Source organism: Papio anubis, chromosome 5 (assembly GCF_008728515.1).
Source record: "Papio anubis isolate 15944 chromosome 5, Panubis1.0, whole genome shotgun sequence".
NCBI classification, from domain to species: Eukaryota; Metazoa; Chordata; class Mammalia; order Primates; family Cercopithecidae; genus Papio; species Papio anubis.
In genome coordinates, this window is record NC_044980.1 from 106344058 (window position 1) to 106358374 (window position 14317).

General features: G+C 36.6%; 1 protein-coding gene across 6 annotated transcripts in view; it reads left to right on the forward strand.

The window, feature by feature from the left end:
• The first annotated feature begins 203 nt into the window (after positions 1-203).
• Positions 204-14317, forward strand: part of YTHDC2 (YTH domain containing 2) — a 91520-nt gene continuing 77406 nt past the window's right edge. The window contains exons 1-4 of one of the 6 annotated variants that reach the window (XM_031666397.1): positions 204-592; positions 1766-1856; positions 11571-11767; positions 13181-13380. In XM_031666397.1, the coding sequence (XP_031522257.1) occupies positions 406-592; positions 1766-1856; positions 11571-11767; positions 13181-13380 (675 nt within the window). In that variant the 5' untranslated portion in view covers positions 204-405. Of the gene's footprint in view, positions 593-1765; positions 1857-11570; positions 11768-13139; positions 13381-14317 lie in introns of those variants that run through there. The other 5 variants (XM_031666398.1, XM_031666399.1, XM_031666403.1 and 2 more) reach the window with 5 other exon arrangements.

The following is a 14317-nucleotide window of genomic DNA, read 5'->3' on the forward strand; positions in this document are numbered from 1 at the left end:
TGGGAGCCCATATATGCTTACTGCAGGAATTAATGAAGGACTAAACGAGATAGCAAGGGAGTGAATAAGAAGACGAGGAGCGACCCTTGGCGGGCGGCGGGGGAAGAAGTCCGCACCACAGCTCGGCAGAGCCTCCCTTAGGCGCGCAGCGGCGGCCGCGCTGAGGTCACGGGCGTCGGCCCTGGTGACGTCATTACGCCCGCGCTCCCCGCCTCGCCGTGATATCAACGGCGCAGGTTTCACTTCTGCTGTTGTGGTGACTGAGGGCTTTCTGGTGACTTCAGCCCAACGCAGGCCGTCTGCGGAGCCGCCGGGTAGTGGCCCCGGAGTCCCACGGTCTTTGTCATTGGCTGTCACCCAGCAGGCCTGGCCGCTCCCGTGCGGGGAGACCATCTCTTCAGGGCAATGTCCAGGCCGAGCAGCGTCTCCCCGCGGCAGCCGGCTCCTGGCGGTGGCGGAGGCGGTGGCCCCTCGCCGTGTGGCCCTGGGGGCGGCGGGCGGGCCAAGGGGCTGAAGGACATTCGCATTGATGAGGAGGTGAAGATCGCAGTCAGTATCGCGCTGGAGCGCTTCCGATACGGGGACCAGAGAGGTGAGGTTCCCGACAGGGACCCTGCTGGCCGTCAGGACACCCCCTCACCCCAGCGCCCCCAAACCTGGGCCCACCGAGTGATGGGGTTGCCTCCGAAGAGGGAGGGAGGACCCGGGCCACCGTCCGGGTCGGGCCTCAGCGGCGGCACCCGGGTCTGGAACGCGGCTGTTAGCCCTGCGGTAAAATGCGAGGTGCTCTGCGCATTAGTGGGGTTATGGGTACTTTGCTCGCTAGCTGCAAGTGTTTTTTTCCCCCGCGTCTTTCAACAGCCTTGGGCGGTTAAGCCACGGTGTTTCAGATATTGGTTAGCCCTAACCCTTAAAAAAATTTTTTAAGAGAGTGTCACCTTAATTGTGGCACGTTTAAGCTACAGATGTAGAAGAGCAGAAAGAAATCAAACATATAAGTAAGTGCACCGGTAATACGTTTGAACCCTGAAGCAATCACGCTACCCACTTAAACTTGTTTGGCACACGAAGCCTCTTCCACACCTCCTGAGGTTAGAAAGCCACTTGTCTTGGATCATATAGTGCAGAACCAGCAACTGACCTGTGGTGACCTGTACAGTATGTTGAGGGCTCATTCGGACCTGCGGGCTTAATTAGGGGACCTCTTACTCTGGACTCTTTATAGTAAAAAATGGGGAATGTTCTGGACAGAGAGATTCTGAATTCACATTAAAAAAAGAGAAAGCCTCAGCAGTATATAACAAATCCCTCTGAAATAGTGAATATGAATTCTATACAGTTTCGAAAGCAAAGACAATGGAGTTTCATGTTGAGAATTCATAATGTTTGAGCATATCTCATCATTTATTTTGTTAACTAAACAAGTAGGGACCAAGTTAAATATGTTCAGTCATTATACCAACTCAAAATTCCAGCACAAGTAAGAGGAGTCGTTTATTGGTGAACATCAGAGGCCTTTATCACATTTAGGTTTAATACATAGATGTCTTTTTATCAATATCAGAATTCTGGTAGACGTTCAGTAGTTATTAATAAAATATATTAATTTTATTAACTTAGAATATGAAATATAAAGTAAGTTAACCTCACATAAAGTATAATAAATTTGATTGTCTATGTTTTTCATATTTTATGTCTGTGTGTATTACTTGAGAGAAAATTGCCTATCTACAAATTGTACTGCTTTTATTTTTTTCTCATGTAGAGATGGAATTTCCTTCTTCTTTGACCAGTACTGAAAGAGCCTTTATTCATCGACTCAGTCAGTCTCTTGGTTTGGTCTCTAAAAGTAAAGGGTAAGCTGGTAGCTTTTCTTATTGTTTTTAAAAAAAGATTATTTGCTCAAAAAAGGGAGAATGTTTCTGAGTACGTTTAAGTAGTTATTACTGTTTTAACTTCACATTCTTAATTGTATCCTGTGTAGATAAAATGATTCAGGTCTGTACCAAATTCACCTCTTTCCTCTTCCTTCTGTCTACCTCTCCCTGCCTTTTTTGTTTTGTTTTCTTTTTCCCTAGGAAAATGCTTTTTCCTCTACCCAGCTTAGGTTCCTTGGCTGGGACCCTGCAAATTAGACTGATAAAAAACATATTAACAAGAGAAAAACATAAGCTCATTAAGATATGCATCATGCATACATAGGGGAAAACTCGATAGTAACTCAAACTAACATGTGTTACTAAAACTCGATAGTAACACATCTTTATTAAGATGTGACATCTTAATAAAGAACAATGAATTTATTTAAAAAATGACAAGACAAAGGAAAAGGACTTTGAACTTGTAGGTGCAGTAAATTGTGGGAAGGTATATATGGGGAAACTAATGGAAGGTATGTGTTGTTTTAGCAAGGTTGGTTATGTAGGTTCCTCTGGTGCTGTCTCTGGGTTAAGAGTCTAGAGTGGTTTCTCTTATTAAGAATAGTCCTGCCCTTTCTGGTAAAGCAGGGGAGGGCAGAGTTCTTTTAGGTCTGCTTCTTCTCAATTGCCTTCAGCTCAAAATAATCTTTATGGGAGAGTGACATATATTTGGGTGGCATACTCTGAACTCTTTCAAAGGTAAATTTTAAGATGTAAGAAAAAAATAGTTTAAAAGTTGAAGTTGATTTCTTGAGAAAAATATTTTTATTTTTTGATAGAAATGAAATCTCATTTAAAATATTGATGTACAAAAGATAATAAGTACAATTATTTATGAAACTTATGTCTTTTACTGTTACTGCACTGTAATAGTAAGCTTTAGAACATATGTTCATTGTTTTCTTTCCTACCAAGTCAAGAATCTGATGATTAGAAATAATTTTAAAAAGTGGTACAGGAGGAAATTGTTTTGTTTTGTTGGGAGGATCACAGAGCTACAGTGGGGAAAAGTCATTTGAGCCATCCAAACTGAAAAACTCTAAATTCTGTGGACCTATTTCATTTTGTCAGTAAGGATGGTGGGATCAATATAAAGGAAGCTTTCTCACTGTTGGTGCTATTGACATTTTGGACTGGATACTTCTTTATTCTGTTTTGTGTACTGTAGGGTGTTTAACAGTATCCCTAGCCGTTACTACTACATAGCACTAACACCCCCAACCCCAGTTGTGACAACCAAAAATGCTTCTGGAGGTTGCCAGATGTCCTCTGGAGAGCAAAATTGCTCAGGTTGAGAACTACTGACATGGAAAAAAAAGATAAAATTAAGTAAATATATTAATTAATAAATCTTCAGACGGTCCCAAGATGAAAGTAGCTGATGTAGGAATGTCTTGCATATGACTGCTTACTACAGTGATAAATTACTGAGATGGGATTTAGTTTAGGTGAATGTGCATTTTGAACATCACTAAGGCCGGTGCTGGAACAGTGGTTAGATTCCTGAGTGTGCCCATATTATAGTCCACTAGGTAGGTAAAATACTGCACCTGAAAATAAAAATATAGTTCAGAGCCATAATACCTTATCCTGAAACACTTGGGCTAAATATGTTTGAGATTCAGATTTTTTAGACTTTAGAAAGGTATTTGGGTATATTTGCAATATGTTATGTAATCTACCTAATAAAATATGGCCATCACCTTTAGTCACATTTATATTTTTGCTGGAAATTTTATGAATATTCACACTGAGACTATTAGTAACCTCATGTCAATGTAATCACATGATCACATTTGATGTCAAATGAGGTTACTGCAAACTTAGAAGTTTCCAGTTTTAGCACTGTTTGGGTTTAGTAGTTGCAAGTAAGAGGTTTTGGGTCTGAGCTGGGAAATGCATGTTATAAATGTACAATTCTGTAGCTACGTCATTTCTATGGTTACATGGGTCTTGCATTCTAAACAGCTAACTTAGAAAAGCAGTCCATTAGAGTAGACTTCCTGTCCTTCTCTTCAGTATCATAGTCGTCTAAGAGTTGATCTGGAATGAATAAATATCTTGGGAAGGAGAAATCAAGAAGGAAGTTATGGAGACAAAAATGGGGAATGCGGAAACATTGAAGAGCCAGAGAAAGAAGAAAAAGGAAAAGAGATGCTAAGGGAAGCAAGGCAATGCCGTCTATTTATCCAGTCCCTAATACCTATAACCTTAATGCTTTCAACCTTCTTAGGAAATACCCTAGCTACTTCCCTCTCCTTTTCATCTTTGAGTAAACTTTGTACTATATTTTCTTAGTGGTCCTTGTGATTTTCAAATGCCTTTTCTTCTTTTCACAAAAAGAAATAAATCACTTTGAATCTACTTCTCAAATCCTTTCTTTTCATTTGTATCAGAATTTGTACCTGACTTATATTTCATGAAATAATCTGTTCACCCTTTCACTTTTTTTTTGTAGGGGGAGCGGGGGACAAGGTCTTGCTCTGTCACCCAGGCTGTAGTACAGTGGCATGATCATGGCTCACTTCTCACTGCAGTCTCCATCTCCCAGGCCCAATCAATCCTCTCACCTCAGCCTCCTGAGTAGCTGGGACTACAGGCATATGCCACCATATCCAACTAATTTTTCTGTTTTTTGTAGAGGACAACATCTCACTATGTTGCTCAGGATGGTCTTGAACTACTGGGCTCAAGCAATCCTCCCTGCTTGGCCTCCCAAAGTACGTGAGCCACTGGGCCCAGCCGGATTTTTGTGAAAAATCTTATTGACTTGGCAAGTTAGTTTTCCTCTGTGTGTGTGTGTGTGTGTGCGCGCGCGCGTGTGTGTGTGTGTGTGTGTCTGTATGTGTCTGATATTATAGTTTCTTAGTACGTATTTGAGAGGACACCTGGTATAAAGGGCAGAAAGCCTGGATTCTATTTCGAGTCTCTCATTGCCTCATTCTCTTATTTGGGCTTCTTATATAAGTTTTAAAAGACAGATTCCAGACTTTTTGTGATAGTTCTTAATTTTTTTCTGGTCAGTTTTTTTCTTTTTGATATTCTTTCTTTCAAAATTAAGCCATTTGTGATGGATTTTGTTTTTCATCTTCCAAATAATTGACTTTTACCTGCTTTGATTTTATTTATTTATTTATTTATTTATTTATTTATTTTTGAGAGTCTTGCTTAGTCACCCAGGCTGGAGTGCAGTGGCGCGATCTCATCTCACTGCAAGCTCTGCCTCCTGGGTTCATGCCATTCTCTTACCTCAGCTTCCCAAGTAGCTGGGACTACAGGCACCCACCACCATGCCTGGCTACTTTTTTTTATATTTTTAGTAGAGACGGGCTTTCACCATGTTAGCCAGGATGGTCTTGATCTCCTGACCCTGTGATCCACCTGCCTCGGCCTCCCAAAGTGCTGGGATTACAGGCGTGAACCACTACTCCTGGCTTTATTTTTATTTTTTAGGAATCTTCCTCTGTTGCCCAGGCTGGAGTACAGTGGCACAATCATAGCTCACTGTAGCCTCAAACGCCTAGGCTCAGGCTATCCTCCCAAGTAGCTAGGACCACAGGCATGCACCACCATGCCTGGCTAATTTAAATTTTTTTTTGTGGAGATGGGGTCTTGCTATGTTGCTCAGCCTGGTCTCAAACTCCTGGGCTCAAGTGATCTCTTGCCTAGGCCTCCCAAAGTATTGGGATTATAGGCCTGAGCTAGTGTGCCTTGGACCTGTTTTGATTATTTTTTGTAATTGCTTGTCTTTTAGTGAAAACATTCTTGGAGTAAAAGCCCCATTTTGTGATTTTTAGTATATCCTAAAGTTTTCTTTGAAATTCTAGTCAGGTTTCACATACCAAAAATTTCACATCATTATTTACTTCTTTTCCTCAACTTCAAAGGTTGTGTTTAAAGTCACACTGAGGTCACTGTGTTTTAGTCCTAAAGGCTCACTTTTCTAAGTCTTTGCCTTGTTTATAACAAAAACAAAATCCCGTCTCGATTTTTCTCAGTCCAAGTTAGACAAAAATGGATTTTACAAAATGAACTTTGTTAAAAATCTGTAGAATGGGAAAATATGAAGTATATGAAAGTAGATTTTCCAAGTACAAGTTTCTTATTCTGTGACTGCTAAGGTCACTGCCTAATAGGTACCAAATAGAGTACCAAGTACTCTACTTACCCTGACCAGAAGACTCCCAACCTACAAGGACATTCCCCTTTTCAAATTTAGATTACTGCCCATCTTGCCTCCTGTCTTGGAAAGTTGCGTACTGCATTCTTCCTCTCTCCTCCCAGCTAAAGTAAGAAAAATGGTTTTCAGGTAGTGAATTTTTGGATATCCACTAAAAAGAAAACCTGCTGTGTCCAATAATAATAGGAGTTAACTCTTTTTTTTAGTGGCTAAAATTATCTTACAGTTCTGGAGGTCAGAAGTCCAACAACACAGGTCCCATGGACTTAAAATCAAGATATCGCAGGGCTGCATTCCTTGAGGAGGCAAGAGCAAACATTTATTAAGTGTTGTTGTGTACTTATGCTAGGTGCTTTAAATGGATTATCATTTAATCCTAACAACAGTTGTTTTTTTTTAATCATTATATAAATTTAATCAAGATTAGAAATTTACTCACACAAATGCCTATTCAGAGGTAATTTAAATGAAAGAGTCAATAAACATAATTTCTTTTCTTATTACTTTTATTTTACTTTAAGTTCTGGGATACATGTGCTGAATGTGCAAGTTAGTTACATAGGTGTACATGTGCCCTGGTGGTTTTCTGCACTTATCAACCCATCAGCTAGGTTTTAAGCCCTGCATGCATTAGATAGTAGTCCTAATGCTCTCCCTTTCCTTTCCCCCTAACCCCCGACAGGCCCCAGTGTGTGATGTTCCCCCCATGTCCATGTGTTCTCATTATTCAACTCCCACTTATGAGTGAGAACATGCAGTGTTTGGTTTTCTGTTCCTGTGTTAGTTTGCTGAGGATGATGGCTTCCAGCTTCATCCATGTCCCTGCAAAGAACATGAACTTATTCTTTTTTATGGCTGCACAATAAACATAATGTTATTTTTACTTCAGTTTTTCGTGGAGAATCAAAGAGAGGGACACCTCCTGTTTTTTATGAAACTAGTATAACTTTGCTACCTAACTCAGATAAAGAAAATATTAGAAATGAAAATTATGAGCTTATCTTACTTATGATCATAGGTGTAATATGCTAAATAAACTATTATTAAATAAAATAAAAAATTAGATCACGTTTAAACTGGGGTTTCCCAAGAATAAAAGGATTACTGAAAATAAAATAATCTCTTAGTTTTTTTTTTCTTTTTAATGAGAAGGAGTCAGCATTCTCATATTTGGATGAGAGCCTTTGGGGCTGATTCATCTCTGGCCTGGTGTTTACCAAAGGGAAAAGGATAGACCTTGACCTGAAAGTGGGTGACTCCCATGGCCTTAGTGCACTTGCTGTTTACAGAAGTGAGTGACAAGGACCAGTGGTTCCTTCTTATGCATTAAATGCAGCAGGATGTATGTCAGAGCATGCCTTCATTTGTGTACTAGTGTGGATATAGTTTATTTTTCAACTTTTAAGTTCAGGGGTACACGTGCAGGTTTGTTACATAGATAAACATGTGTCAAGGGGATTTGTTGTACAGATTATTTCATCACCCAGGATTAAACCTAGTACCCATTAGTTATTTTTCTTAATCCTCTCCCTCCTCCCATCCTTTACCCTCTGGTAGACCCCAGTGCCTGTTGTTCCCCTCTGTGTGTCCATGTGTTCTCATCATTTAGTTCCCACTTACAAATGAGAACATGCAGTATTTGGATTTCTATTCTTGGGTTAGTTAGCTAAGGCTAATGGCCTTCAGCTCCATCTGTGTTCCTGCAAAGGAGATGGTTTCATTCTTTTTTATGGCTGCATAGTATTCCATGGTGTATATGTACCACATTTTATTTATCCAGTCTACCATGGATCTTAACAACAGTTTTATAAGGCAGAGTCTATTTTAACACTTGGCACCTGTGTAACACATGAGGCAATTAAAGCCTAGAGATGTTAAGTAATTTTCCTGAGACCACACAGCTAGCAAGTGGCAGAGCCAGGATTTGAACACAGTTAATCTTAACTAATTGTTTTTTGATGTTCACATGAAGTTCATAGCAATGTAGGAGGTGCTTTGAGGAGTTAGAACAGAAATATTGGATAGATCTCATCTTCAATTTAGCTTATAGTTCATTAAGACCAGAAAAATAGGCCGGGCGCAATGGCTTATGCCAGTAATCCCAGCACTTTGGGAGGCTGAGGTGGATGGATCACCTGAGGTCAGGAGTTCGAGACCAGCCTGACCAATACGGTGAAACCCCGTCTCTACTAAAAATACAAAAATTAGCCGGGCATAGTGGGGCGGGGGGCCACCTGTAGTCCCAGCTACTTGGGAGGCTGAGACAGGAGAATTGCTTGAACCCAGGAGGCGGAGGTTACAGTGAGCTGAGATTGTGCCACTGCACTCCAGCCTGGGTAGCAAAGCAAGACTCTGTCTCAAAAAAAAAAAAACCCAGAGAAATAAATTTACTGTAGGCATAGTGACCATGCCTTGAAAGCAACTGTGCTGTTTGGTGACAACATGAAGTGAACTGGTTGGTTTATTAGTTTTTAGGTAGTCTTAAAAAAGTACAAATTAGTGTGATGCAAACTTTAATACATTTCCAATCCTGTATTACAGTATTGGGGAGAAAGTGGTTTGGAGCTAGATCTTTGCATCTGTCTGCCTAATGGAAATATAAATTAAGGGAATATGAAATTAAGTATTTAGTAGGCATCAACTGAATGCCTGTTTTGTTGCTGTTGTTGTTTGTTTTTAAGAGACTCCTGTGTCTGTGAGCTTTTTAAGTAGTCATTTCAGATGTTGGCTCTTCAGCTGATCTTTTAAACTGTTTTTAGATTTAGAAGTAGGGAATATCGAGGCATATGTTTATATTTGATTTAAATGTTTAGTAACATCCTTTGTAAATTAATAAATTGATTATTATTAACATTGTGTCAAATTTGATTACTTATAGCATCATTTTTCTTTCTAAGGAAGAAGCCATTGAAATGCCAAAATGCATTGGTTACTTTTATTTTTCGAAAGTTAGATGTTATGATGCTCTCATCTGTAATTTTATTACATTTACTTTTATATTTTGAAGTTGCATATGGGGTTTACATTTTATTTTAAAAACTCTTGTGAATTTCACTTAGCTAGCATATTTTCCATATGTGCAGCTAGTTTTTAGTTAATTTTGCTTTGTATAAAGGATTCCTGTGTTTATCATCAAACCATAGTTTCAGTTATCATGAAATGAAAGCATAATGAGGAGATCCATTTGTTAGTTTACATAGTACAACAAATTTCTACTGTATTTAATGTTTCCATCCTCACAACGAGGTGAATATTTTACCAAAAATTTCATTAATCCTTTTATGATATATTAGTGTCACTGTGGTGCTGACTGTGGTAGGAATAATCAGTTAAAGCACAAGTAGAATCCTTTACTAAAACATAAAAACTATCAAGTTGATATTATCTTTCCATTCTACCATATGTGTTCAAACAGAATTCAGTAAATTTTAAATGGTAATGGCTAAGTAGTCCCACCTGCTTGTTATGAGTTTTTTAAAATACCTAAATGCTATATTAGGTAACCTATGTTAGGAAGGTTTCAATCTGACTTATTATTTCAGTTGTGAGCTTGTTGAGAAAGGGTATATTTTACTCAATTTTGTATTCCTGGCTTCTACCATAGTGCGTGGCATAAAGTCAGTGTTTGGTTTATATATGATAAATGACTAAGTGAATGAATAAAATAAAATTAAAGGTGAAATATAGCACAACCTTTCTGAGATGATTTTTAAGAAAATTAAAGCATCTTTGAGTTCTTAAAAATGTGAAGTTTGAAAAATTAACCAATATACAGTGTCAGAAAAGTAAAATGATTTGCTGTTGATCATATAACTAGTTGAAAGTTTATTACTAGCTGAATATTAGCCTCCTACCATTTGCCCTGGTGCTCATTTCAGCTCACTTCCTGCCTTTTGTAGTTAAAATTTTATGAAATGAACATCACAGAAGGGAAATGAATTATTGAGTCTATAATGACTGTCCTGAAGTTTCAGAAAGGTCCATGGGAAAATAACCTACTACAGAGAACGTTTCTAGAATTCAATAGTTTGAATTTATCATGGAAATAACTAAAACTTCTAGATCAGGTTAAATTTTATTTCATCTTTATAGCATCATTTTAAGCACCACCAAGTACTTGTTAAGGAGTAAATAACAACATAGAAAGCTTATAATTCATTGAAACATTCAATAAGGAGTTTCCAGAAATTTACCTCGGTAAATTGGAAGCCTCACTTAGAACACTTATATGCTAAGACTGTATAGGTTAATCACTAATTTGATATCATTCTTACTGTGAAGATACTGTTGACAAAATTTACATCTAATGAAAATTGAAAAATTATAAAATTTGCTTTGTAAATTATAAATTTTTCATTGTAATTAGGCTCTGTTGATTATTTCTATAGTATAATAGTGACATAAGAAATGGCAAAACATTTTATGAAATATTTTGGGTAACTTAAAATTTAAGAAATAATATCGTTTCTGACTATAATAATAGTTTTCATTTATTTAGAATCTACTTTGCAACAGATACTGCACTTTGCTCGTATTATCTTAATCATATGAATAATCCTTTGAGGTATATATTATTATTGTGTCAGGCTCAGAGCCATTAAGTAGTTTACCTGTAGTGCCACAACTAGTAAGTGGTAGAGGTGGGATTCAAGCTCAGGTCTGTGTGCCTTTGGAGCCTGAGCTCTTAATCAGTATTACACTGCTACATTATAGGCATGTATTATGAAATCATTCAAAACACATTTGGGAACTTCCTGTTATATAACACTATACTACTCTTAGAGCTACAGAAGTCATAAAAGATATGCTCAGTCCTGGACCAGCTGAGGAAACAATACACCTACAGTAAATACCTTGAACAGTTACAAATCATCATTACCTTATAATTGAAGAGTAGAACCAGAAGCTCTGAAAAATATTTTATTAAAAATGCATCTGAAATTATTTGTCAGTAATGCTGATTTATGCTTTTTTGGTCCAACCACTAAACTTGGCTCTCATAACAGGTTTTCATGGGAGTGTCTCATTACCAACTTACTGTGGAAACATTCACTGGGACATATCAGTCTGAACTATGGACCATAACTTTTTCATTATCATTTTTAGATTCTATTGTTCAGATTGATGTTTTCCCCCTCTGTATGCTTCCCAGCATGTATTATATTAACTGGTGATGTTTCATCTACCATGAAGTCTGCTAAAGACAAACTTTAACACTTAAGGGTAAGTAAGCCTTTTTAGTGGACTTAAACTTGGATTTGCAGCACTTGAAATTTTAACTGAAAATAGTTTTATGGCCACTTTAGCCCAAATCTTTCTTTATTGAATTTTTTTGGACTTTCAGCATCTTCTCCCAAAGCATTTTGATTTTTTTCAATGTTTTGCTTGAGACATATTTTCTAAGTAGGCATACATCATATGTGAACAAGTTGACTGTATATAGTAAATAAATGATTTTTATTAATATTCAGAAAGGGAGCAAATAGATACCTAACTGTGAAGAAGAAAGATGGATCAGAAACAGCTCATGCAATGATGACCTGTAATTTGACTCATAATACAAAACATGCTGTTAGGAGCCTAATTCAAAGATTTCCTGTCACCAATAAAGAGCGTACAGAACTTCTGCCTAAAACAGAAAGAGGAAATGTGTTTGCAGTTGAAGCTGGTATGTATTTTCTGGGGAGCTTCCTCATTTACCCTATTATTTGATGACTATTCTTTTTCTATTTTAGATTTATTTTCGAAAACTAAGATGAAATAAATTTCTCCATTGGAATAGTTTGTTAGAAATGATTAAGAGTTGTAAAAATTTGAAACAAAGTGTAGTGTTAAAGCATGTAATTAAGTTGAACCAAGTTTTTTTTTTGAGTGTTATAATAATATCAATAGCTACCATTTATTGAGCATTAACTGGGTGCGAGGCGATATACTAAACCCTTTATATGGGGCCTTATAGCAAGCAACCCTTGCAAGGTAAGAATTTCCCCTATTTCACAGGTGAAGAAACTGAGGCTTAGAAGAATTAAATAGTTTGTTCAAGGACACCAAACCAACCAGTAAACTGCAGAGTGGGTATTTGACTCCAGGGACTAGGCTTTCCTATATTATGCTGCCATGACACACTAATAAGTGAGATTTTGAATTGGGGCTTTAGCTCTGGTAAGAGATTGGACAGAGTCTTCAGTACGTTAAGTTGCTCAAAGGTAGATAAATAATGTATTTGGGTTACAAAATAAAGATGTAATTTCACTGTTTGGAAAGATCACTTCCCTAGTAAGAAAACTATTTATTGCCTATGGTGATAAAATTTACATAGTTATTACTGTCTATTGGAATAGATCAGCAGAATATAGAAAATATGTGGTCCTAGATATCAAAGAACTTGCACTTTAAACATAGACACACAAACATATTTTGAGCTACATGGATATAAGACATTTCATACCTCTTCTTTATTCCTGTCTGTTTAGTTAAATGTGGATGTTGGGCTAAAATACTCCATTAGGAAATTTGTTAACATTAGGACCCTTATATTTAACACATAATTATTTTATTTGATCACTTAGTCTTACATGTATAACATTAAACATACATGGGATATTTTCTTTTTTTGTAATATGTTTTCCTAATGTAGTGACAGATCTTATAAGTATGCACATTATTTCCTACTATAAAAATTTAATTTTCCATGAAATTATTGATAGAAATTTATAACAAGCCTAAAAATCATTTGGATTATCAAGATTGTTTTATTTTTAATGGTTATTGAATGATTTATTTTTATCAGTTTTTAAACATTATGTACCAGAAATATGTCTGAGAGGTTTGCTTTCTAATTGGTACTGAAATTTGTAACATGTTCAATGAGAATAGTATGTGTAAGAGTACAATTGAGATATTGCTTGACAACTTTATATAGACTGAGTAGAGAAGAAAACATTTGAAAGGAATTATGTTAGAAATTACCTCTTTTGACATGTTTTTCTCAGTTTGGCAAAAAAAAATACTTATTTTTATTTTTAACACTTCTTTTTCAGTGTTGATCATACATTTTTTGTTCTTTTATTCATTTTCAAAGAAAACCGGGAAATGAGCAAGACAAGTGGGCGACTCAACAATGGCATACCTCAGATTCCAGTGAAAAGAGGAGAATCCGAATTTGATTCTTTTAGGCAGTCTTTACCAGTGTTTGAGAAACAGGAAGAAATTGTTAAAATAATTAAGGAAAATAAAGTAGTTTTGATTGTAGGAGAAACTGGGTCTGGAAAGACCACACAGGTTTGTTTCTTTTTTGTTGTTTATAGAAAAATTATATATATATATAGTCCCATATTATAATTTTATATCAAATTTACACTGCATATGTTTAAAAAAACAGAAAAAGAAACTTGTGGATATTATAGTAATGGTTATTTCAGAAATAAATTATTACTGGAATATATTTGGAGAATTTGTAGAAAGAAAATGTTTTAAATAATTTACTTATTTTTAAACTAGTGCATTAGGCCTTTATTTAAACAGAGGTGGGAAAGCGATTTGGTATCATGGAAGGAAGATGGGCTTTGGCCTTGAGTTTAGATTCCAGTTCCCTCACTTATGGAAGTTCTAGGCTCTTTTTGTAACCTCTGTGAGTCAGAGTTCTCATTTATAAAATGAGACTAATAATTGCTACCTTTCATAGTGAGGTGTAAAGATTATCTCTGTAAAGTGCCTAGCATAGTGTTTTGCATATAGGAACAAAAGTAAAAGCAGTAATAACATATTAATATGAAGTTGACTGTAGAATGAAATTAATATGATAGGTTTGACTTGGATTTTTAGAATCAAAGTAACTCCTTATGAAGTTTCACTCATAGGATAACAGATTGGAAGTAGTAAGTATGACATCATATGACTTTCTTGTGTACATTCTTGCAGCATTTCAGCTTAAAATTACTAAAATTACTTTGGTTTTAATAGAGGTTCAGATAAAATAATAAATATATTTGTAGGTTTTCTTCCTTTAGGGACATAATTTTGTTTTTGACAATTGCCTAAGATTTGATTGTATTGGTTGGTTTAATAGGCTTAGTTTCTAAGGCAAGGTGGGAGGAGAAGTTGATTATAAAGTTTACCAGTTTTTTACTTGAAGGACTTAAACATTTTTACAGAATTATGTCTCTGTCCTTAAAACTTGATCCTGTAAAACTGAATAATTAAAAACATGATGAAAATT